The sequence below is a fragment of the Denticeps clupeoides genome, chromosome 3, assembly GCF_900700375.1.
Source record: "Denticeps clupeoides chromosome 3, fDenClu1.1, whole genome shotgun sequence".
Taxonomy (NCBI): domain Eukaryota; kingdom Metazoa; phylum Chordata; class Actinopteri; order Clupeiformes; family Denticipitidae; genus Denticeps; species Denticeps clupeoides.
Window position 1 is genome coordinate 28,087,423 of NC_041709.1, and position 24,916 is coordinate 28,112,338.

At 40.2% G+C, this 24,916-nt stretch overlaps 1 protein-coding gene across 3 annotated transcripts; it reads left to right on the forward strand.

Moving 5' to 3' along the window:
- Positions 1 to 754: 754 nt before the first annotated feature.
- myom2a (myomesin 2a) lies at positions 755 to 23,718 on the forward strand. Of its 3 annotated transcripts, XM_028972786.1 has the most exons (38): positions 755 to 827; positions 1,190 to 1,304; positions 1,604 to 1,690; positions 2,449 to 2,584; positions 2,718 to 2,872; positions 3,094 to 3,186; positions 3,945 to 4,033; positions 4,110 to 4,151; positions 4,473 to 4,634; positions 5,829 to 5,990; positions 6,798 to 6,939; positions 7,040 to 7,236; positions 9,883 to 9,936; positions 10,661 to 10,792; positions 11,242 to 11,421; positions 12,268 to 12,285; positions 12,613 to 12,787; positions 12,894 to 13,015; positions 13,409 to 13,596; positions 15,684 to 15,810; positions 15,897 to 16,075; positions 18,980 to 19,094; positions 19,176 to 19,335; positions 19,410 to 19,516; positions 19,595 to 19,639; positions 19,918 to 20,054; positions 20,367 to 20,511; positions 20,793 to 20,852; positions 21,005 to 21,072; positions 21,151 to 21,264; positions 21,362 to 21,449; positions 21,536 to 21,574; positions 21,660 to 21,765; positions 21,894 to 22,057; positions 22,520 to 22,556; positions 22,654 to 22,676; positions 22,750 to 22,805; positions 22,889 to 23,718. In XM_028972786.1, the coding sequence occupies exons 2-38, from the start codon at positions 1,222 to 1,224 to the stop codon at positions 23,366 to 23,368; spliced, it is 4,467 nt and encodes a 1,488-aa protein (XP_028828619.1). In that variant the 5' UTR covers positions 755 to 827; positions 1,190 to 1,221; the 3' UTR covers positions 23,369 to 23,718. The 3 variants fall into 3 exon arrangements, with proteins under 3 accessions (XP_028828619.1, XP_028828617.1, XP_028828618.1); XM_028972784.1 differs by lacking the exons at positions 9,883 to 9,936; positions 12,268 to 12,285 and having other exon boundaries at positions 10,661 to 10,788; positions 11,238 to 11,421; XM_028972785.1 differs by lacking the exons at positions 9,883 to 9,936; positions 10,661 to 10,792; positions 11,242 to 11,421; positions 12,268 to 12,285.
- Positions 23,719 to 24,916: the final 1,198 nt, after the last annotated feature.

Here is a 24,916-nt window from a genome sequence, read left to right on the forward strand (position 1 = left end):
AATCTAGTTTGTCTCAAAGGTGGTGGGGTTGATGGGAACTTCGCCAAACAGCTGGTCAGAAAGACACTTTCTTTCACTAATTATTTACTTCCTATCAGCATTTACATGAAAGTAAAGTGACTTTTCTCAGTGGTACCTTGGCGGTTCGGGATTTGTGTGTGTTAATCCAGTACAGTAAATGAGGATATCATACATAGTCCTCTTCTGAAAATGTAATCTGGTGTTAAAAATAGCTGTTGGTGAGGGGAGGGCGGGTGTTCAGGGCCTTACTGTGACTGGCGTGTGTTTCAGAAACCTAAAAAGGTTTCAGTACGATCAAAGGAGTCTTTAACGTTTTACTCCAACCACAAGCAAAAATAAATATAAATGTAACCAGTCAAGTATATCTAATTTGTACAAAACCAACCCATTTTTGCTCTGTTATAGTATTTCCCATTTTTGCAAAAGATTTTTTGCTAAAATCCTCAAACGTTTAAATGGTCAAAAAAACTAATTAAGAACACAATCATAATACTGCTATTATTTTGAATAATATAATTATGCTTATTTGGGTAAATAGCTCATGTATTGTTTGTATGTATGTTGCTAAATAAACTTTTTTTTTTACATGTAAATGCATATTGTTGATTAAAGTATAATGATTTCATGACCCGAAAGTGTATGTTGTAAAAAATGAGGTAAATTCTATATATAGTCATGAGTTCCCATACATGGGGTGGAAGGGAGAGAGCATTCCTTCAGATGGTGCAGTATTTTGTTGCAATCAGCAAGACTCCCAGGCGGCTCTGTCCAGGTCCTTCAGCGCACTGCTCTTTATTTCTCTTGGGGTAAGTGGCCTTCGTGGTAATTTTTGTGTTTTGTGTGACCTTTGTGTTAAGTTTTGCTGCCGAATGAGTAATACGATCACTGGATGTTTCATTTTATCTGTTAAATGAATTATATTTTTGTTCCCAGTCCATTTAAAAGTAATGTACTTTAATAATTAAGACTGTTGCATGCATATCATCATGGTCATCATAATAAAACAGCCCACAAGGAATTTATTCCTGGAGGAAATCCTGATTATTCCTGTCAGTAAGATGGAAGTGCTGTTGAAAGCCACGGAAGGTGGAACCCAGGCAGTGCTTGCAGGAGACTGTTGCTGATGATGATAAATTATTTCTACTGTACATACTCTACCCCTACCCAGTGGTCAACAGGTCTGGTCCAGGTCATCCTGACATGCCTACCTATCAGCAGAAGCAAAAACATGTTCAACATAGGTTTCTCAGCTCTAAGAAAGTGCTCCAACAGCACACAGTCAGGTAGGAACGAACCTGAGGGCCTGGAGACTTCCAGCCAGCCGTCTGTCTGTCTCCTGCTGCTAGTGCTTTCATGCAGCTTGCTGAATAAGAGGACTAGGTGCCCCTGGATATCATTTTAGGATTAGACTCATCATAAAATCCAATTTTTTCAGTGGTCCCCTTAAGATTCCTCATTGCTCAGCTGATGCTCTGCTCATATTGACATTCCTTTGCTTTGCTTTGGGATGCTGTCATTTGTCATCAGTGAGTTCGTGTCCCATCTCCTTTATTATGTCCTTTATGTGGAACTGTGTTGACAGGAAGTCAAAATCAGTGAAGAACAAGGAGGCCCAGCCCACAGAGGTTATGGCAGAACCAGCCTATACAGTTCCAGCATTCAGGGAGAGGTGGGTACTTGGACCACACACCATTCATCTGATAATGAATGGTGTTCTTCATTTTGGAATTTCATTGACAAATTCATATTGAGTGTAGAGGTCAGAAATTCTTATTTATCTAATTAATCAATGAAATACAAATGTACAATTTAGACTTTAATTAGTTTGTTTTGTCCGTTAAAACATATTAGAAACCATTTAAGACTACTGTTTCGACTATGATAGATCATAAGAATATAATAATTAACAAAGATATAATAGGTCATGATAAATTAAATCTTAGAAACACAAAGCTCCTTAGAGACCTGTAAATGTTTAGGGCATTCTTTTTTCCATCAACTGTAACAAACATGGACTTTGTGTTTCATTCTATTGAAGACAGAATCCCTGCAGCATTTTTGACTCAGTAGAGTTAATGTCAGCTACACGTGCTCATTTGGAATGTCCACTCAAGATACAGGCACTGCAATTCCCAAGTGTATCCATGACTTCTTATTGTATAACATTTTCAGATGTCAGCAAAGTCACAGTAGACTTATAGACAGTTTAATAATTGAGGAAAGAAGGGAAAATCACCTACATTTTTCAAAAAACTATACTGCAGCCATTCAGAAAGAGTCTAGACCTGTGTTGGCTTCACTGTTTGGAGGTGTGGTGTCCATGTTCTTTTCTTCTGATGATCTGAATACTTTCATTTCTACTCTATGATTGATTGCTATGTGTGTGTGTGTGTGTGTGTGTGTGTGTGTGTGTGTGTGTGTGTTCAGGAGCACTGAGGAAAATCAGGAATATCGGCGTGCTGCTGCCTTCTTGGGAAGGGAGTTGCATGAACTTCAGTATCAGCTGAATCAGATAAAAGTGGCTACTCATGCACAGGTGGAGAACATCGCTCTCACAAGGGAGGTGAGCACATCTTTATGGAATATGTTCAAACAGCCAAAGCTCTAAAACCACATGACCCCAGAAACTTGCTTCCACACACTACAATATTGTCTGCCATGGACGTGTGAATGAAAATATGTCAGTACTCCCCTAGGTAGAGAAAAGGATGTCAGTGAAGAAGCAGACTCCTGAGATGATGGACAAGGCTCCAGACTTCCTTGTGAATCTGAGATCACACACCATCTGGGAGAAGTCCACAGTCAAGCTGTTTTGCACTGTGCAGGGCAAACCTGCCCCCATTGTCCAATGGTTAGAACCTGTTCCACACTATATTAAATGATAAATATCTGTTGCATTTCAACAAATTAGAAAATTGTGTAAAAGATAATTAATTCATTTTTGTAAATGAACGTAGTCAATCCTGATAAAATCATGTGGAAAAGATGCATAACACTGAAACATTCAACTTAATTTATACAATCAATTCTGGAATGTGCTGAAGGTCTTAAGAATGTCCTGTCTTTGATCAGGTATAAAGGGGAGAAGGTCGTTAACCCACTTGACATCCCTGGAAAGTACAAGATTGAGAACAAATATGGAGTCCATGCTCTGATCATTAGCAGGTATGCCATATACTCTAGACCTTTACAGCATGTAAACAGTTTAGAATTTCAAGGATTACAGTTAACTTCCACCTGTGGAAGTTAACTGTAAATTTGGCCAATCAACAAATGGATCAAACTTTACCTGTCTGGAAGAAATATTGGAACTGAGGCTGAATAATTTTTCCAGTGATTTAGTCATTGAGAGGTCAGAGTGAGACAGTGGTGGGTTTCTTATTTAGTCCCTGCCCCACCCCCATCCTTAAGACGCCTCAGCTGTTCGTGCTGCCTTGCTGAGCTGGACGTCATTCGATATGCATGCCATTGAGGAGGACTGGAGCTGGCTCAAAGCCAAACTGTAATGTAAAAAGTTCCATCCCAATTGCTTCAGTAAACCTTATGAAGTAAAACAGTAAAAACTGGAGATGTGTCTGGTGGAGGAATACTGTTCACATGCCAAAAGATTGAGACACTTTTAAATAGTTCTTGATTTCTTCCTTCTATTCTCATCACCAAACATTCGACCTCCAGCTCAACTCCCTTCTTTGTTGGACCAGCAGGCATGATGTAGTCCAAGAGTATGAGATAATTTTCCATTGCTAAAAACAGCTTGTCATTGACACCCTCCCATTACAAAAAACAGTAGAAATCCTCAACCAATAATCAGTTTTCTGCATTTCAGAAAATGCGAATATGATATATCATTTTGCTCTTCTGAAGCCAGTGTGTGGTATTGTTTGTTGTTTCAAAACGATTCCAGAAATCTTTTATTTGTATAGATGCACTGTGGGGGATACAGCTTTGTACAGTGCAGTGGCCACCAACCCACATGGAAAAGCTACCAGCAAGGCCACTGTCACGGTGAAGAGTGAGTAGGTTTCTGCACGCTGCAATAAAAAGTTGGACGCCAGCTGGAGCTGTTAAATAATCTTTGTTTCTAACAGGAATGTCAGCAACTGGTGACCTCTCCTGGCTCCCAGGCTCAGGTGCGTCAAATGGCCCTTTGGACCGGGCCAATAACACTCCTTCCTTGAGATAACAGGCTTAAAATAAAATATCACCTCCTTCTAAGTGTTATGACGAGCTGTGGAAACTATTAAGAGTGCAGTTCATTTAAATAGAATCAAATATGGCTGCTTCATCTGTTTGTGTCTTTGCCACCAGCCTTGCTGTGCAACATAATTATTGCAATGTTTCAATCTACCATTCCTCAACTAGATTATAAAGTTGTTGATTGGAGTGTAAAACCTGTACTTTTTAATAGGAGAAAATACTTTGAAATACTTTGTGTTGTTGTTGCTGTGTAGTTCCCATCACTCCGACTCACGCTAGCAAACTGGATGTCACCCTGCTGGATAAATTTGGCGTGACCTTTGGGGCTGAGGGCGAGACATGTAAACTGGTTTGCACCCTCAATGTTGTACCTGACTTGCCCAATCTGCCCCCAGAGGTGATGTGGTTCAAAGACGGTGAGTGGAATTTTTTTAAGCTTCATAGAAAAAACTGCATTCACATGAATTCACCTCACATCACCTTTTCTGGACTTTTTCTGGACTTAAAATTGATTATCCAAAAAAAGTTTAATAATTATCCAACCTTTTCTCTTATATTTGTTTGAGCTTCTGCCAAACCACGATTGGGGCATGGAACATGACTATATCAAGGTGGCACCTTGGCAATTTGGGATTTCAACCTTTTGTCACAAGTTCGCTTTCACTACTAGGCCACCTCTTCCCCCATACAGTGCATTCGGAAAGTATTTTCAGTGCACAACATGTTATGTTAGACTTATTTCAGAATACTCTGAATTCTACACACAATACCCCAACATGAAAAAAGTTTACTTGAGGTTTTGGCAAATTTATAAAAAAAAAAAAGAAAAAAAAAGAGAAATCACCTTTAATGAAGTATTCATGACCTTTACTCAATACTTTATTGATACATATACAATTACAGCCTCAAGTCTTTTTGAATATGATGCACACAACAGAATGTGTCCTATGCTTTCATCATCACCATCACCCTTAGTGAGCAGTGGTCAGCCATGAAAGACACCTGGGGAGCAGTGTGTGGGGACAGTGCTTTGCTCAGTGGCACCTCAGTGGTACCTTGGTGGGTCCGGATTCAAACCGGCAACCTTCTGATTATGGTGCCGCTTCCTTAACCGCTAGGCCACCACTACCCCGCTAACTTTTTTGTGGGGGAGTGCTGACCATGGGATTTGAACATGCAACCTTTTGGCCCACTCAATGACATTCAGAGAGTTGTCCTGAAGCCACTCCTTTGGTATCTTGGCTGTGTGCTTAGGGTTGTTGTACTGCTGAAAGACAAACCATTGCCCCAGTCAAGAGCACTCTGGAGTAGGTTTTCATCCAGGATATCACTGTACATTGCTACAGTCATATTTATTCTATCCTGACTAGGCTTCCACTTCCTGGTTCCACTGCCAGGTTCATGTCAGTTTATTGATGTTTTAGCACTGTTCCATTACTGTTACACTGTTTCTGTGTCTTGGTCTTGGTCTTTGAAATTTAATTCAATTTCTTGTTTGTTAGTCATTCTTCCCTGCACTGTACCAATCTGTGACAATAACACACAGATGTCAAGAGGAGCAACCCAAATGTGTTTATAATCATATATACATTTTTCTTGGCTCTACTCAGATACTCTGCTGGCACCTTGTAAGTGGCTAGAAATGGCTGTGAGTGGAAGTGCTGCTTCCCTGACCTTCCCACACCTGAACAAGGATGACGAGGGCCTGTACACCCTGCGCATATGGACTAAAGATGGGACTGCTGAGCACAGTGCTTACCTTTTTGTGAGAGGTACTACATCCATATTATGAAAACATACACTACCATTTGAATGCACCTACTAATTCTTGGATCTTGCATATTTTACCTTATAGAACAAAACTGAAGGACACAGGACTATGAAATAGGTTATGTAATAAAAAATAGCTAAACAGTTTCATCAAACATACTTCACTTTCTCTTGATAAAAAAAATAGTGCTGTCAAACGGTACATTTAAAAAAAAATCAATAATCAACCTTAGATTGATTTAATCACGATTATATTTAGTTCATTTTTAATCCATATTAATTGCACTTCATTTTGCAGGAGCAAACAGACTCAAGATCCTTGCCAGATCCTAAATATCATATTTTGAGGAAAATTATCAGACTCATTTCCATTCTGATGTTGCTCAGAAAATCTGCTTCAATAACACATATCATAGAACATGTATATTATAGTGTATAATGCAACTTGTACCTACATTTGTAAACAAACACATCTGGGCAGAACAGCACATCCACCTGTGTGGAGTGCAGGATGAGTCCCTAAACTGAACTGCCCAGAATATCATTTGCATGTTGTGAAAACGACAGAAACCTGTTATTGAGGTGTTATTATTGGAATTATTTATCGTTGTACATGGGGCTAAATCATTGTACAAATATGACAATTATATTGTATATATCTGGCAAAACTAACTGAGCATGGAACCTCAATTAAATAAATCAATGATCCTGGCAGTAGCTCACAAAAAAAGGGCACAGTACTTATTAAAAAAGTATCCATATTAATATTCCATATTAATTACATGTGGCTGATCTTTTCCTTGTTGCAGATGCTGTTCCTAATGTTGCTGGGTCCCCAGGAGCTCCCATGGATGTTAAAGCCACTGATGTTAATAAGGATTACGTACTAGTGACCTGGAAACCCCCAAACATTACCACTGAAGCTGCAATAAAGGGATACTTTGTGGACAGGTTCATTTGTGTGCACTGCGCATTTAATGTGATTTTAACACATCTAGATATTTTGTATGTGATCAGCAGGTTAATATTCTCTTTGACTGCTTTGATGTAGACGCGAAGTTGGTTCCAGCGATTGGAAACAGTGCAATGATTCTCCAGTCAATGTCTGCAAATACCCAGTGCATGGTCTGAAGGTGGGGCACAGCTATCATTTCCGTGTCAGGGCAGTGAACAGCTCTGGGATCAGCAGACCCTCCCGTAGGTCAGATGGGGTCACCACCCTTGATGTTACAGAGAGCAAGATTGAAGGTATTACACAGTGCACCTTTTGACATTGGAAACACATGAATGCTTTTTCAAGAGGGCATAAATGGTTGCAATGGATTATCACAGAGGATCACAACTTTCAAAAACAGATTTATCTGAGCCTGTAAATCGCATATTGAAATAATGTTTCACCCATGATTCCAATTGTGTATTTATATGGCAAAACAAGAGACTAAAAGGCAATAGATGCATTTTTGTTCAACAAACTGTCACCTGATGTCCCCACCAGCAATTTAAAGCAATTTAAACCAAGGCTCAAAACTCTTCTGCACTGCCTATCCTTCTTGTCACATCCCCTGATGTCTGTCTTGCTATGTTCATCTGTGTTTTGAACATACAGTGGGTTGCAAAAGTATTCTGCTCCCTTGAACTTTTCCACATTTTGTCACATTACAGCCAAAAACATGAATCTATTTTATTGGAATTCCATGTAAAAGACCAATACAAAGTGGTTTACACTTGAGAAGTGGAACAAAAATCATACATTATTCCAAACATTTTTTTACAAATAAATAACTGAAAAGTTGGTCTGAGTGCAGTCAGTTGCCCATAGACATTGCCCAATGAGTACTAATGACTAAATAGAGTGTCAGTACAAATACAGCTGCTCTGTGACGGTCAGTACAAACCGTGGATAAATGGGCTTTACAAATTTACTTTCATTAAGTTACAGTGGGTACGGAAATTATTCAGACCCCCTTAAATTTTTCACTCTTTGTTATATTGCAGCAATTTGCTAAAATCATTTAAGTTAATTATTTTCATTAATCTTCATTATCTTCATTAATGTACACACAGACTTGTTGACATTTTTGCAGATTTATTAACAAAGAAAAACTGAAATATCACATGGCCCTAAGCATCCAGACCCTGTGCTCAGTATTTAGTAGAATCACCCATTTGATCTAATACAGCATGAGTCCATTTAAGGATTCTGGAGGCCACTGTGCTGTTGAAGTTGAAGTTGAGGTTTAATGTCATTTTAGCTATATACGTGTTAGACAGTACATAGTGAAACAAAATAAAGTGTTTCCAGAACCTGGTGCTATGTGTAACATTTGAATAATTAAACAAATTTACATGCTGACATAAAGCACACATGTGCAACATGGACAAATGGGCAACATAAAGAGCAAAAGGGACACAGGCAATGCAAGATTAACATTTAACAATAAACCTGTGCTAAACAAGTGAAATTAATAAAAAATGTGCAGGGTAAAATAGTGCAACTATTGCTGTGCAAAATTAAATGGTGCATTAATACATGATATTACAGACATATAATGTTATTCAATATAACAGATAGTGTGTGTGTCAGACCAGAGTTCCTGAGTGTTCACGTGTCTGATGCCCTGTGGAAAGAAGCTATTGCATAGTCTGGCAGTGAAGGCCCGAATGCTTTGGTACCTTTTTCCGCATGGTAGGAGGGTGAAGAGTGAAGTGAAGTGATTGCAGCACAGCACACGGTGCACACAGTGAAATTTGTCCTCTGCATTTAACCCATCACCCTTAGTGAGCAACGGGCAGCCATGACAGGCGCCCGGGGAGCAGTGTGTGGGGACAGTGCTTTGCTCAGTGGCACCTCAGTGGCACCTTGGCGGATCGGGATTCGAACCGGCAAACTTCTGATTACGGGGCCGCTAGGCCACCACTGCCCCCGTGCATGTGAGGGATGTGGCTTTCCTGGTGCAGCGTGTTTGGTAAATGTCTGTTATGAAGGGAAGAGAGACTCTGATAATGTCCTCACTTTTCCGCCCTAGGGTCTTGCTGTACGATATGGTGCAGTTCCCAAACCAGACAGTGATGCAGCTGGTTAGAATGCTCTCAATGCTCCCTCTATAGAAGGTGGTGAGGATGGGTGGTGGAGATGGGCTTTCCTCAGCCTCCGCAGGAAGTAGAGACACTGCTGGGATATCTTGGCTGTCGAGCTGGTGTTGAGATTCCAGGAGAGGTTCTGCTCCTAGATGAACATTGAGGAACTTTGTGTTCTTGATCAGTAGATGTTTAGTGGATAGTGGTCCCTCCGTTGTCTTCTGAAGTCAACAATCATCTCCTTTTTTCTTTTGTCCATGTTCAGAAATAGATTGTTACACCAGTCCATCAGTCATTAGGAACTTTAAGTGCAGCTAATTTTTTTGTAACTTTGGCCAGATATGTGGCTTGCCACAACTCTGTCTCTGAGCTCTTCAAGCAGTTAAATATATGAGTGTCACAGCACAGGGTCTGAATACTTAGGACCATGTGATATTTAACTTTTTCTTTGTTTATAAATCTGCAAAAATGTCAACAATTCTGTTTTTGTGTCAATATGGTGGACTGTGTACGTTAATAAAGGTTTACTTTATTTAAATGATTTAACTTAAACGATTAAATAATTATTGCAATATAATAAAGAGTGAAAAAACGGAAACTTTTAACCCTGACAACAAAGACCGGTGGAGAATTTAGGTTGAAAAAATGTGATAGTTTGCTGCTATTGTTCATTTTATCAGAGCAGCATATGTTACACTGCTATGTTCATTTTCAACCATTTCGACTCCTTCATGTCAAATACAGGCCAATTAGATTCCAAATACAGGTATTTCAGATTTTTTGACCTGGATCATTAATGGACTTTTTGTTTGATAGTGATTAAAATCGAGGGAAAATATGACATTGTGATTCGTCAGGATGACTTGGAAGGTAGTAGAGTCTGGTAGTCTGGTAGATAAGTTTTAATTAGTCATTTAATATTATTAATTCACACATTTTATAGCATGTGCTTCTAGCACTTTTTAAGTTCTTGTTAACATATAACACTGTCAACAATTTTCAGCACTGTCTGCATTATTCTGAAAGAGTAAAATTTTGTGTCTGTGTATCTGAGTGTTTCTTCAGGTAAGTACAAATTGCAGATAACATTATTGGAATAAATATGTGTAATGATGTTTGTGCTGATAAAACATTCTTTTTGTAGTATTATTTGTATTTTAGTATCGCTAAACGATTTAATTCAAATAAAATTAATATAATTTATAGGCACATGCATAACTGCAATACTCCAAAATACTAAAAAAAATAGATCAAACGTTTAAGATCTACAGCTATATGGCTATATAATAGGTGTGGCTGGTCTTATAATGAAATAATAACCAAAACTAATAATGTGTTTAACAATCATTCATCATTATTGATTTGACTTTTGACTGATGCGACTAACCTCAAAAACAGCATAAGTTAAACACTAGTTCCTGAGGTTACTCTTCCTTTTTCAGTGTGAACTGTAAATGATAAATTACTATCTATGGAAAACCTGATCCAGATTCACGTAATTAAAACACTGAATCTAAAAACAGTACACTGTAAAGGACAGCGTAACCAGGACTGCTATGTGATAACTGACCTCCCTTCCTGTATCTCCATGTAGGTTATGTTACATTGCCTGGGCCACCAATTGAGCTGCATGCCTCAGAGATAAACAAAAGCTATATTGTACTCAGTTGGAAGCCGCCCAAACCTTGTGGATGTGCACCATTGTGGTACCTCATCGAAAAGGTGTGTTTGTGGCCTGTTGGACTTTTAAGGAAGAGGCTGTGTTGTTTATTCATCTACTCTGTTTTTGAAGGATTCGTAAATGTCTGGCATACCACTCCCAAATTCTTGACATTGCTGACTTGTGGTCAGTGGACTGTTCCATTGATACATTGATGTTCTACCAGAGAAGGACATGCAGCAGGCAATTCAGCATTTGTTCAGGGGTGAAGAAACATCCTTTTCTATGTTAAATCAGGGATTTAAAAAATCATTCTGGTTTTGTATCAACCTTATCAGCAAAATCATTTATTCAGTTGTTTTTTAAACTTTGAAAGTAGCTGTAAGCCTGCTCTTATCCGGACTCCCAATGTTCTAAGCCCGGTTCTGGTATACCAGAGAATCGGTGAATCCTTCTTCCCTGCCTTTGATTATTGGGTAAAAAGTTTGTCCCCAAAACTTCTGCCTCGCAGTCAGTGGGTGACAGCAGTCACTGGGAGCGGGTAAACCCATCTGTGCAGCTGCACTCGCCTCGCTACCCTGTTTTTGGTCTTGAGGATGGGAAGAGGTACCGCTTCCGTGTGACCGCGGTGAATAAGCACGGTTCCAGCGATGCTTCTGAACCCTTGGATTTCATCCAAAAGATGAATCTCCACGGTAAGACGGTCTGGTTCCTTAAATACTAACTCAGCATTGTGGACTGATGACTGAACTGCTGTTGCACTTGTTAATCTAGGAAACAGATTGGCCAAGTAACCAATCAGATCTGTAACCAATCAGATCAGTTCTGTAGAGTTCCATCCATCATAGAGAACTGAGGACAGAATAAAGGATGATGATGTTTCTATAATGGAGAAACCAATGGATAAGTATTAATGTACAACACTGCCACCTTTGACAGCCTCTGTGAAATCCAGAAAATGAATTGAAGACTAGTCAAACTAAAGCTGGTACACTGAAAAACAAAAATAGATACTTCTGTTAAAAAGACCTAAACGTATTAATAAAGTACAGGCTCGAAATGTAGAGAAGTAAAAATAATTTGTGTGAAGGACAAAGCTAACTAGACCTCATGGCAGTGGAAAATAGATCTATTTGCCATTGCCTCCAATTTACATGTTGACACATCATCTAATGCACATAAACGTTGCCTGTTGTCTTATCACCTGTAATGTGAAATTTGCGTTTAAACATGTTTAGGTAAGTAAACTGCAAGTAGGCTGTCTTGATGCAAAATAATATACAAATAGCCTAAAGAATTCTACTCAAATTTAATGACATTAAGCACTGAATTTAATTTGAAAATGTACTTGTACATGAATATTCATTTTATTTTATAAAAAGCATACCCAAAGATACACACAATCTGTATTTGTAGTTCATCGATGCAACCTAATTCTGGTTACAATACTACACCCATGAAAATTAGCTATTCAGAATTCAAATCTAATCATAATTTTAGATTTTTTTTAATGGTTTTTGGTGTTGATCATGTCGTTTCAGGCACTGAGAAAGCTGTTGGTATGTACAGTGTTCTTAACCTCACAAACTGGACATTTTCATAGCCACTAATTACCATCTAATTACCTTATCTGGGCCAGTGGAACAAAATAGAAAGTTGGCACTGGTGTTGTATTCCCTCACTTTGCAAACCACAATAGGTTAATTTACTGAAAATAGCTTCACATGACACTGCTACCTGTTGTGTATCATATTTGTGTGAATCATTATTTTTCCTTTTTCTCTTGAATCAAGGTTCAGGGTCTCCTCCTAATTCACAGTTAGTTGTGGATTGGAGAACACTGAAGAATCCTGGCCCGCATTCATGCCCTTATCTGTATTTTGTAGGTGTCCCATCTGCTCCGGGACGTGTTGTGGCCAGCAGGAACACCAAAACCTCTGCCTTTGTACAGTGGGACCCACCCAAGCATCCCAACAACCTGATGGGATACTACATTGATGCGTCTGTGGTGGGCTCAAAAACATGGACACCTTGCAACCACAGACCATTTAAGCACACCAGGTAAACCCATCTTTCCATATTTAAATGGAATATGTTTAGAAGAAGCACTCATAGATTACTGACATACTGGATACATGTTGTTTAAAGTCACGTCTTGCACGGTTAGGTTTGTGGTCCATGGTCTGGTTCAAGGAGAAACCTACGTGTTCCGTGTGCAGGCAGTCAACACATATGGGCTGAGTGATGAGTCTCAGGAGTCAGATCCTCTTTTTATAGATGCCGCCCTCAGTAAGTACAAAGGAAGGACCTGCAAATTTCTGTGTACATGTTACTTTACTGTTTTATCTACAGCCATGACTATAAAATAATGTTTAATTTTCTTTAGAGAAAGGTGTGGAATATGGTATGTACACATAAAATATACTTCATTCCACACCCCTAGTGTCCAGGTTCGCATCTGTCCTTTAATAATCCACAGATATCACGCATTTAACATAAGTCCACCTTACCGAGGTCACATCCAGCACTTATTACCCCTCTCTCACTGGCGTGTTGGCTTAATGCACTTTTCAACTCACATTACCCACTCCATATTTTTCAGTTTCTGCATTAATAACATCCAAAAAAAAATCCAGACATCCCTTCTACCTCTCTGATAATCGATCTCGTCTAATTCATCAGGTGCCCCCTCTGTGCCCTATGGCATCAGCCTGCTGAACTGTGATGGTTCTTCCATGACCATAGGATGGAAGCAACCAAAGAACACAGGCGGCACTAAGATCACAGCATATTACGTGGACAAGCGTGAGGCTGAGTCCCTCAAGTGGTCAGAGGTCAACCCTACTCCCACTAAGGAGCGAATTTACAAGGTGTCTTCACTTTTTAAACACTTCATTCTAAAACAATAAATTACATCAGCCTTACACCAGTATGTCAGGTACTGTATAAATATGTGCGTATAAAAGGTTCATGTGCTGGTAAGGTTCATGTGATAAAAACAAAAGGCTTTTCACTAGTACACACATGGACAAAATTGTTGGTACCCTTCAGTCAATGAAAGAAAAACTCAAAATGGTCACAAAAATAACTTGAATCTGACAAAAGTAATAATAAATTAAAAATTTATGAAATGTAACTAATAAAAGTCAGACATTGCTTTTCAACCATTCTTCAACAGAATTATTTTTAAAAAAAAACTCACGAAACATGCCTGGACAAAAATGATGGTACCCCTAGAAAAGACTGAAAATAATGTGACCAAAGGGACATGTTAATCCAAGGTGTGTCCATCACAGGTGTCTACAATCTTGTAATCTGTCAGTGGACCTATATATAGGGCTCCAGGTAGTCACTGTGTTGTTTGATGACATGGTGTGTACACACACATGGACCAGAGGAAGCGAAGGAAAGAGTTGTCTCAGGAGAAAGAAAATTATAGACAAGCATGTCAAAGGTAAAGGCTATAAGACCATCTCGAAGCAGCTTGATGTTCCTGTGACTACAGTTGCACATATTATTCAGAAATTTAAGATCCATGGGACTGTAGCCAACCTCCCTTGACGTGGCCGCAGGAGGAAAATTGATGACAAATCAAAGAGACGGATAATACGAATGGTAACAAAAGAGCCCAGAAAAACTTCTAAAGAGATCCAAGGTGAACTTCAAGCTCAAGGAACATCAGTGTCAGATCGCACCATCCGTCGTTGTTTGAGCCAAAGTGGACTTCATGGGAGATGACCAAGGAGGACACCAACAAACCATAAAAATCATAAAAAAGCTAGACTGGAATTTGCCAAACTGCATGTGGACAAGCCACAAAAATATCCTATGGACAGATGAGACAAAAATTGAACTTTTTGCCAAGGCACACCAGCTCTATGTTCACAGATGGAAAAATTAAGCATATCAAGAAAAGAACGCCATCCCTTCTGTGAAACATGGAGGAGATTCTGTTATGTTCTGGGGCTGCTTTGCTGCATCTGGCACAGGGTGTCTTGAATCTGTGCAGGGTACAATGAAATTTACATTTACATTTTACATTTACGGCATTTAACACCCATTTATCAGACGCCCTTATCCAGAGCGACTTACAATCAGTAGTTACAGGGGACAGTCCCCCTGGAGCAATTTAAGTGTCTTGCTCAGGGACACAATGGTAGTAAGCGGGATTTGAACCTGGGTCTTCTGGTTCATAGGCGAGTGTGTTACCCACTAGGCTACTACCATCTCAAGACTATCAAGGGATTCTAGAGAGAAATGTGCTGGCCAGTGTCAGAAAGCTTGGTCTCATTCGCAGGTTATGGGTCTTGCAACAGGACAATGACCCAAAACACACAGCTAAAACACCCAAGAATGGCTAAGAGGAAAACATTGGACTCTTCTAAAGTGGTCTTCTATGAGCCCTGACCTCAATCCTATTGAGCATCTTTGGAAAGAGCTGAAACATGCCGTCTGTAAAAGGCACCCTTCAAACCTGAGACAACTGGAGCAGTTTGCTCATGAGGAGTGGGCCAAAATACCTGCTGAGAAGTGCAGAAGTCTCAATGACCATTACAGGAATTGTTTGATTGCAGTGATTGCCTCAAAAGGTTGTGCAACAAAATATTAAGTTAGGGGTACCATAATTTTTGTCCAGGCCTGTTTCATGAGTTTATTTTTTAAAATAATTCTGTTGAAGCATGGTTGAAAATCAATGTCTGACTTTCATTGGTTAAATTTCATAGAATTTTTATTTATTATTACTTTTGTCAGATTAAAGTTATTTCTGTGACCATTGTGAGTTTTTCTTTCATTGACTGAAGGGTACCAACAATTTTGTCCACGTGTGTATATATTATCCAAAATGTATTCACTTGACATTTCATGCTCATACCACCAATCACTTTGGGCGTTATGAGGTTGACTGGTCATTGAAGAAATTATTCCACTGATATTCAATGTGTTGGTCTGTGTGCAGGTGGAGAACCTAACTACAGGGAAGTATTATGAGTTCAAGGTCCAGGCTGGGAACCTGGCAGGAGTGGGGGTTCCCTCAGAACCCAGCAGGCCTTTCCTCTGTGAGGCCTGGATGATGGCACTGCCAGGTCATTAGCCCATTACCTCACTCGGTTTCTGCATGGTCATGTGCATAATGAAAGTCATTATTTATTAAATGCTTGGTGCTCTCCAGGTCCGGTCTATGATTTTAAGTTCTCAGAGGTCCGTGATAACTCCTTGGTGGTCCAGTGGAAGGCACCATTGTACACTGGCCAGAGTGCTGTGACCAGTTACTATCTGGAGAGGGCCAAGAAGGGCTCTTCAGAGTTTGTTGCTGTTAATGAGGAACCCATTAACCACCGCTTCATGAAGGTAAGCTGGGCAAAAAATAAATAAATAAATAAATAAATAAATAAATAAATAATAATAAAAAGAGGCTGTGTACAATGTACTAGGGTTAGGGTAGAATTCAGTTTCATAGATTGTGTTAGAATCTATTTATTTATTTTTTACATTTACATTTAAGGCATTTGGCAGACGCCCTTATACAGAGCGACTTACAATGTGCTTTCAAGTTACCATCGATGAAGAGATCAATTCTGGTTCACTAGGACCCCCAACTATGAATACAATCTTACTCTGTTGTAGATTCTGTACACAAGTTCAACAATAAGAAAGTTACAAGTTAATCTTAACATTATTTAAAGAGGAAAGTCTTGAGCTGTTGTTTGAAAATACTCAGTGTTCTGACCTCGAGGGGAAGTTCATTCCATCACCGAGGGGCCAAGACGGAGAAGAGTCTAGATGAAAGTTTTCCTTTTACCTTTAGCGATGGAGGGACCAGGTGAGCAGTACTGGAGGCTCGGAGTATATGAGGTGCAGTGCGAGGTGTAATAAGGGCTGTGAGGTAGGAAGGGGCTACTCCATGTTTGGCTTTGTAGGCCAGCATCAGTATTTTGAATCTAATGCAGCTACTGGGAGCCAGTGGAGGGAACGTAGCAGAGGGGTGGTGTGGGAGAATTTGGGAAGGTTGAATATCAGCCGTGCTGCTGCTTTTTGTATGAGTTGTAGAGGTCGGATGGTGCATAGAGGTAGACCAGCTAGAAGGGAGTTGCAGTAGTCCAGTCTTGAGATTACTGAGGACTGAACCAGTTGTTGGGTGGCCTGGGTTGACAGATAAGTGAGTAAAGTGAAGTGATTGTCACATGTGATACACAGCACACGGTGCACACAGTGAAATTTGTCATCTGCATTTATCCCATCACCCTTGGTGAGCAGTGGGCAGCCATGCAGTGTGTGGGGACAGTGCTTTGCTCAGTGGCACCTCAGTGGCACCTTGGTGGATCGGGATTCGAACCGGCAACCTTCTGATTACGGGGCCGCTTCCTTAACAGCTAGGCCACCACTCGTCTGATATTTTTGGCTCTATACACCAATATGAAAAAAGTGAAGTGATTGTGAGCACACGGTCCTCTGCATTTAACCAGTCACCCTTGGTTAGTAGTGAGTTGCCATGAAAGGCGCCCATGGAGCAGTGTGTTGGGACAGTCCTTTGCTCAGTGGTACCTTGCTGGCTCAAACTGGCAATTCAAACTGGCAACCTTCTTCCAGTTTTCATGGAGGAAGAAAAATACTGCATTCTAAGGTTAACACTTGCTACACACTTCTGTGAAGCTGTGTGCAGTTCATGGACTGCGGTCCTTATTAAAGTTGAGGAGCTGATGAATTGAACCCAATACCAAGAAATTCTTAATAAGATAGAGATAGTTAAATGCCTTTATTGTCACTATACAAGTATAACAAGATAATGTTAAAAGGATGCTGATACTCAACCTAATAAAATAAAATGTAACCAATTACAAAAAATGAAATGCAGAAGAATTTTATGTTTAAATTAAATAAAATTGAGGTATCTTACCTTAGTCAGGTCATCAGTCACTCGGCATCAGCTGGTCACCTGACCTTTGAACAGAGTGGAAATATATACAGTACAGGCAAAAAGTTTGGACAAACCTTCTCATTCAATGTGTTTTCTTTATTTTCATGACCATTTACATTGGTAGATTCTCACTGAAACATCAAAGCTGTGAATGAACACATGTGGAGTTGTGCACTTAATAAAAAAAGGTGAAATAACTGAAAACATGTTTTATTTTCTAGTTTTTCCAACAGTCTTGAAGGAGTTCCCAGAAGTGTTTAGCACTTCTTGGCCCCTTTGACTTCACTCTACGATCCAGCTCACCACAAACCATCTCGATTAGGTTCAGGTCCGGTTACTGTGGAGGCCATGTCTCCACTTTTTGTTAAGTGCAAAACTATTTTTGTACGAGAATGATATTGAACAGAGAAGATATGTAGTTTGGGAGAGGAGTGAGGGAAGCTTTGCATGTGCAAATCAACAAACCCTCAATCAACAGAGGTGGAGGCCTCAGGCACGACCTATTTGCAGCCTATTTTGCTGCCTTTTCATCCCGAGAAAAATCAGGCCCAATTCACACGTCCACCAGGTTGGCCACTTAATGGGGGTAGGAGAAGCTGCCAGGGCGGGGCTGTCACCTCCGCCCACCCCTCCCCCTACCTGTGTTTCACTTAAGGAGCATATTCAAGGCTGGAGTGAGGGGAAACCAACCTTGAGGATAAATTTGTGGTCTCAAGCCAACTTCCCTCAGATTTACAAATTTCTGTGGATGCAGAATGAAACGTCTCCACATTAAAGAGAAAGTCCAGTTGCTATGACTCAACTTTCAGACAAATTCACCTGGATGACTGAGAATCTTCACAGACATACATAACTCCACATGTGTTCATTCATAGTTTTGATGCCTTCAGAGAGAATCTACCAATCATGAAAATAAAGAAAACACATTGAATGAGAAAGTGCGTCTAAACGTACTGTACGGCCTCTACTGTATATATTTGTAGGATATAGTGACATGCTGTTACTAGGAGTCTTCTCAGCCAATCAGAATGCCAGGGCAAAAATGGGAAGTATGAAGTGAAGTGATATGATTGTCATTGTGAAACACTGCAGCACAGCACACAGTGCACACAATGAAATGTGTCCTCTGCTTTTAACCCATCTCCCTTAGTGAGCAGTGGGCTGCCATGACAGGGAGCAGTGTGTGGGGACGCTACTTTGCTCACTGTCACGTCAGTGGCACCTTCTGATTATGGGGCCGCTTAGGCCACCACCGCACTTGATACAATGCTGTATCAAGTGCTGATATGAAGTTGTTTTGAATTCACCATGATGCTGCTTTGTTCTTTTGTTCACAGGTGACTGGATTAGAAAAGGGCGAGAGGTACGTGTTTCGTGTTCGCGCCGTAAATGCTGAGGGTATCGGAATGGCTTCTGATATCTCACAGTCTGTTGTTGCAAAAGCTCTAACAGGTAATAACTTATTACCTATTTTTATTTAGTTAACCTGGTTCGAATTTGTCTGGTACCATTATGACTTTGTTACCTGTGCAGGTATGAAGGAAATCGAGTGTGGAGTGGATGCAGAGACTGGCGATGTCTTCTTATCATTTGAAGCCTGTGAGATCTCTCAGACATCCAAGTTTGTCTGGTCAAAGTCATATAAGGAGATTACCCAGTCAGAGCGAGTGACCATATCGACTCAAGGAAGACAGTGAGTTGAGCTGGTTTGTTTTACCAGTCAGGATGAATGTTCTTGTGTTTTCTAACCTGATGTTCCCTGTGAAGGTCTAAACTCACTTTCACCAACCCTGATGAGATGGACTTGGGCATCTACTCTGTAGCCGTGACTGACACTGACAGGGTCTCGTCCAGTCACACCCTCACCGAGGAAGGTGGGTCCAGAGCTGCTTTTCACATCCTACTGTTGTCTTTCACCTCTGGTATCTCATCTCACATGTTGAACTTTACAGATATGAAAAAAATGCTGGAGCTGAGCTATAACATCAAGAATCCTGGTAAGAACATGCTTCCTTTTAACACATTCTCTACACCTGAGCCGATACATTTACATTTACATTTACAGCATTTATCAGACGCCCTTATCCAGAGCGACTTACAATCAGTAGTTACAGGGACAGTCCCCCCTGGAGCAACTTAGGGTTAAGCGTCTTGCTCAGGGACACAATGGTAGTAAGTGGGATTTGAACCCGGGTCTTCTGGTTCATAGGCGAGTGTGTTACCCACTAGGCTACTACCACCCTGACAGCTTATGCATAAATCCTTAACTTTCCAGTGGTTCCTCTGAAAACTGTCCTGAATTACGAAATCCTGGAGAAAGGTCATGTGCGTTTCTGGCTCCAGGCTCAGAAGATGTCATCTGCTGTTTCCTACAGATTCATTGTCAATGATAAAGCTGTGACCAGCGGAGAGGTATGCTTACTTAAGAGACCACCATGTACTTCCACATTGTTTATTTCTTTCTATACTTCTATCAATTGTTAATGCTTGTTGGAGGGATATCTTCAGATTTTTTTTTTGCATCAGAATATTGTCAGGGTATAGTGGAGAAGTGTCAAAATGACACTTAAATATATTAATACATAGAAGGTGTCAACAATAACAAAACATTGCTCTACATATAATAAAATTACAACTTTTTAAAATGACCCTTGTTTCTACAGATCTTCTGTCAAACCTGCATATGTGTTGTATTGATGCCCACATGACTGTATGTTGATTCAGGGCACAAAGATTAGCCATGACGTCTCCACTGGCGTCATCCAAATGACAGTGGATCACTTCACCAAGGCCAACGAGGGAACATACACTGTCCAGCTCACTGATGGCAAAGCCAAAGCCCAGACCTCCCTGGTCCTTGTAGGAGATGGTGAACATTCAGATTTACTTTTTTCCAACATGACTGACAAGAGCCTTCACATTCTGAACCAGCTCTGTGGTTCAGAGTTTCTTCTTTGAATTAACCTTTAATAACAAAGATTATGATCAGTTTTGGTCAATAGACTGATGGGCCCAGTACCACACACACCATTAGGCACAATCACTTTACCCATAGTTAGTTCTTTTTCACTGCTGTGTATCAGAATCAGAAAACTTTATTAATCCCAAAGGAAATTGCTTATATTTCTGTGTATTTCTGCTCTCTACCAGTCTTTAAAGCAGCCTTGAAGGAGGCTGAATTCCAAAGGAAGGAGCACATCAGGAAACAAGGTCAGCTAATTATATTTTTTGGGGGTCTTTATCCATACATACGTACGTTTTAAATATATTTTCCATTAAAAAACGTACATGAAAAAAATACATTTTCTAGATGAGACCTTAAAAACAAACTTTTAAAAAGTGATACAATCAATTTTTTTCAGGCCCACATTTCTCTGAGTACCTATCCTTCTATGTGGCGGATGACTGCACAGTCATGCTTACCTGCAAGGTGCTAAATATTAATGTTACTGTATTATTAAAGTGGAGGAACTGTGTTCTGCTCATTTACTAGACATTTCCTTCACAGCTGGCCAACGTGAAGAAAGAGACAGCTTTCCACTGGTACAAGGAGGAAGAGGAGATTGTCCTTGATGTGGCTCCTAACGTCATGTCAGGATCCTGCACACTCCCAATTCCAATGGTACAATTTAAACATACAGTTTAAAGTCAGTGCTTATGAGTGCTTATCAAGTCTTCTAGAAATATCTCTTGTTATGGTTATGTGTCCTATTGTGAAGTTCTCCAGAAAAGACCAGGGCATTTATAAAGCTACCTTGAGTGATGACAGAGGAAAAGACACATCTGTCTATGAAATCTTCGGCAAAGGTATGTCATTCATTCTGTCTGTATACATGGATGCATTTTCTTCTTATACATTTTTGTTTATATATACACTTTTTGGGGGGTTTCAGTTTTTGAAGATATCATCAATGCTATCGCTCAAGTGTCTGGTATGTGTATTTGTTCACATGTATCAATTTGATACATTTTATTAAGGTATGTCATGGTCAGTCATGTACCTATTTGCTCTTGCAGGTTCCTCAATGCAAGATCTGGTTCTGCAGTGTACTCCAGAAGGCATCCGACTGCAGTGCTACATGAAATACTACACAGAGGAGATGAAGACCCATTGGTTTCATAAGTATGTGTTCCTCATCTTTGTACAAACCTGTGTTTTTCACTTATATAATCCAAACACATGAATGTCTGCATGCACGGTTGTTGAAAGTTGAAAATACACACTGCCTGATGTGAGTTGTCATACTGCAGAGAGAGCAAAATCGCTTCTTCTGAGAAAATGAGGATTGGAGGCACAGCTGAGATGGCCTGGATGCAGATCTGTGAACCCACCGACAGGGAGAAGGGCCAGTACACCATTGAGATCCAGGATGCAACCAAGTCCTACAGTCGAAGCTTCGACCTTTCTGGACAAGGTGGGTTTGAGGACAAGGAGCTCTAATTTGTCCATTAAGTTTTATTCAGATTATTACAGATGAAATAGGTTAGATTTTCACAAAAATAGCCTAAAAATGGCCTAAATATAAGACTTATTTCTCAAAATATGTTGGAAATGGTGTCATCTTATATATATATGGTCAAGAGAATAAAGGTAAATTGCACTTAATTTTGTAACAAGGGTTTTTTATGTGAGCTGCCAACCCGTTTTGCTAGATGGGTAGGAAGAAAAACAGTTATTTGCTTATTTTTACTTTTTATTTGTATTAATGAATGCATTTAAATGTGACAAATTAATATATATGATTCATTTGATTTATGGTTGTAAACGTGGGTTGAAACTTTGAATCATTTGGTTCAACAAATGTCAGAACAACAAGAATCATCACATAAATATGCATACATTAGATTGTGTTGAATATTTATATCTATCTATGCAGCATATACTGATGCCTATGCAGAATTCCAGAGACTCAAGTAAGATTACATTAAACAATAATTTGTAATGTACCAAATGTATGAAACTGTCCTAACAATGATAGTTAAACAATTTTTCTTCTTCTTTCTGCTTCAGGGCTGCAGCATTTGCTGAAAAGAGTAAGTCTGAGATTAAAAGATATAGAAAGCATTTGTGAGATTGAAAAAATATAATGATCTAATTATTTTCCAGATCGTGGCAGAGTTGTTGGTGGGCTGCCAGATGTTGTCACTATTATGGAGAAAAAGGTACTCTTTGTTCTTCTTCTTTGTCTAATAATCTGTCAGTGTCTATATCAAAACTTCCTTATTTTATGTTGTGACCTGTTTAGTCATTGAGCCTGACATGCACTGTCTGGGGAGACCCAAGCCCTGAGGTTACCTGGTTTAAAAATGAGCAGGAAGTTGTGTCAGATGCCCACAACAAGATCACCTTTGAGGGAGGCCGGTTCGCCAGTCTCACCATTAACACAGTTACAGTGGAAGACTCTGGCAAGTACAGCATCAATGTTCGGAACAAGTATGGTGGCGAGTTTGTGGAAATCACCGTAAGCGTCTATAAGCAAGGGGAGGACATCCCAGAGCCCAAGCTGGGACAGATGTCAAAGCCTAAGGCCACCCCACCTCCAGCAAGCATGAAGTCCCCGACCCCGACTCCACCTCCGTCCATCAAATCCCCAACTCCAACCCCACCCCCATCTGTGAAGTCCCCAACACCCAGCCCAGCCCCCAAGTCACCCACCCCACCAAGGAGTGCCAAGTCTCCTACACCCCCCAGATTTGTGAAGTCCCCCACCCCACCCAGAAAGTAAGGAAGAGGCTTGAGGGGCCTGCAGAAGACTGAGATGTTGTTTATCTGTGGCATGAGATAGAAAGCAGGTAAAGGTTGATACCCATTGTAGGATGTTGTGTAGAATTAGTGTTGTTCTGGTAAAGTGTGTGACCCTGCAGTGATGATGGTCAGCAGGAAGTGTAACAGTCTGAAGGGAAGGGTGGAGGAGGGAGTGTGAACAGACCAGAAGGGTTAACTGATCATACCAGTGATGGAGTGAGTGTGATCTGTTGCTGTGGTCCTCACCATCCCCACTACTATTCCTTCTAATATTTGTCCTCCATATGTTCCCATGGTTTGTGTCAGCAATAAACAAAATGAATCACCTAACCACTGCTTCCTTTTCATCCTGTGTTTCTGGTAATTCTTGGGTTATGAAATGAAACTGTTGGTAGTGTGAAAGCATCACAAGGCATTTAAATGATCATTGAGGAACAAATCACTTCCTCTGAGACAGCTTGTCTGTACAATTGTAAGAGTACAATTTCTGAGAGGGGTTACAGCTCTCCTTTTCTCTTTTCTTCTTAAGCATCAAAACTAGATCAGAGTATCAATGGTAGGATTAAAAGGCCTTGGGGTTCCGGGATGGCTATCGCACATACATTTAATAACAATTACATTTGCAGCATTTATCAGACACCCTTATCCAGAGCAACTTACAATTAGTAGTTACAGGGACAGTCCCCCTGGAGCAACTTAATAAAGTGATAAAGTGAAGTGATTGTCACTTGTGATACACAGCAGCACATGATGCACACGGTGAAATTTGTCCTCTGCATTTAACCCATCACCCTGAGTGAGTAGTGGGAAGCCATGACAGGCACCCGGGGAGCAGTGTGTGGGGACGGTGCTTTGCTCAGTGGCACCTTGGCAGATCAGGATTTGAACCGGCAATCTTCTTTGATGGACTGTTTGGCGCAAGCTGGTATTACGTCCAAGGACTCCCTGAATTACCTCTGAATTAATCACGCAAATTCACCAAAACGTAAATTATGGCTCCCTCGCTAATCCCATGTGCAGTGTGTGAAATGTATAGCTTGACTAACTCCGTCAGAGATGCTTGAATTGGCTAAAACAATGTCGGATAAAGTAAACTGCTCTGGCCCACTACCGCAGTTTCGGCGTAGCGACGAGACCTGTAGCAGGTTCCTCGACAAAAATCGCTGGTTGTCGGAGTGGTGTCCAAAAAATAAAGTGGGCTTTATTAATAACTGGCCAACATTTAGGGTTAGGATTATTAAATGTTAGATCCCTTACACCTAAAACGCTCATTGTCAATGAAATTATTACAGATCAGGGGTTTGATGTACTGTGCCTGACAGAAACTTGGCTATAACAAAACGAATTTGTAGCATTAAACGAGTCTAGTCCTCCTGGATACAGCTTTGTACACCAAGAGGAGGTGGCGGTGCAGTAATTTATAAGGATAACCTCTGTATTACTCATAAACCCGGACATGGATTTAACTCTTTTGAGATCCTACATACCAATATAACTCATGTAGTCTCACAAAATAAAAATCCTAAAT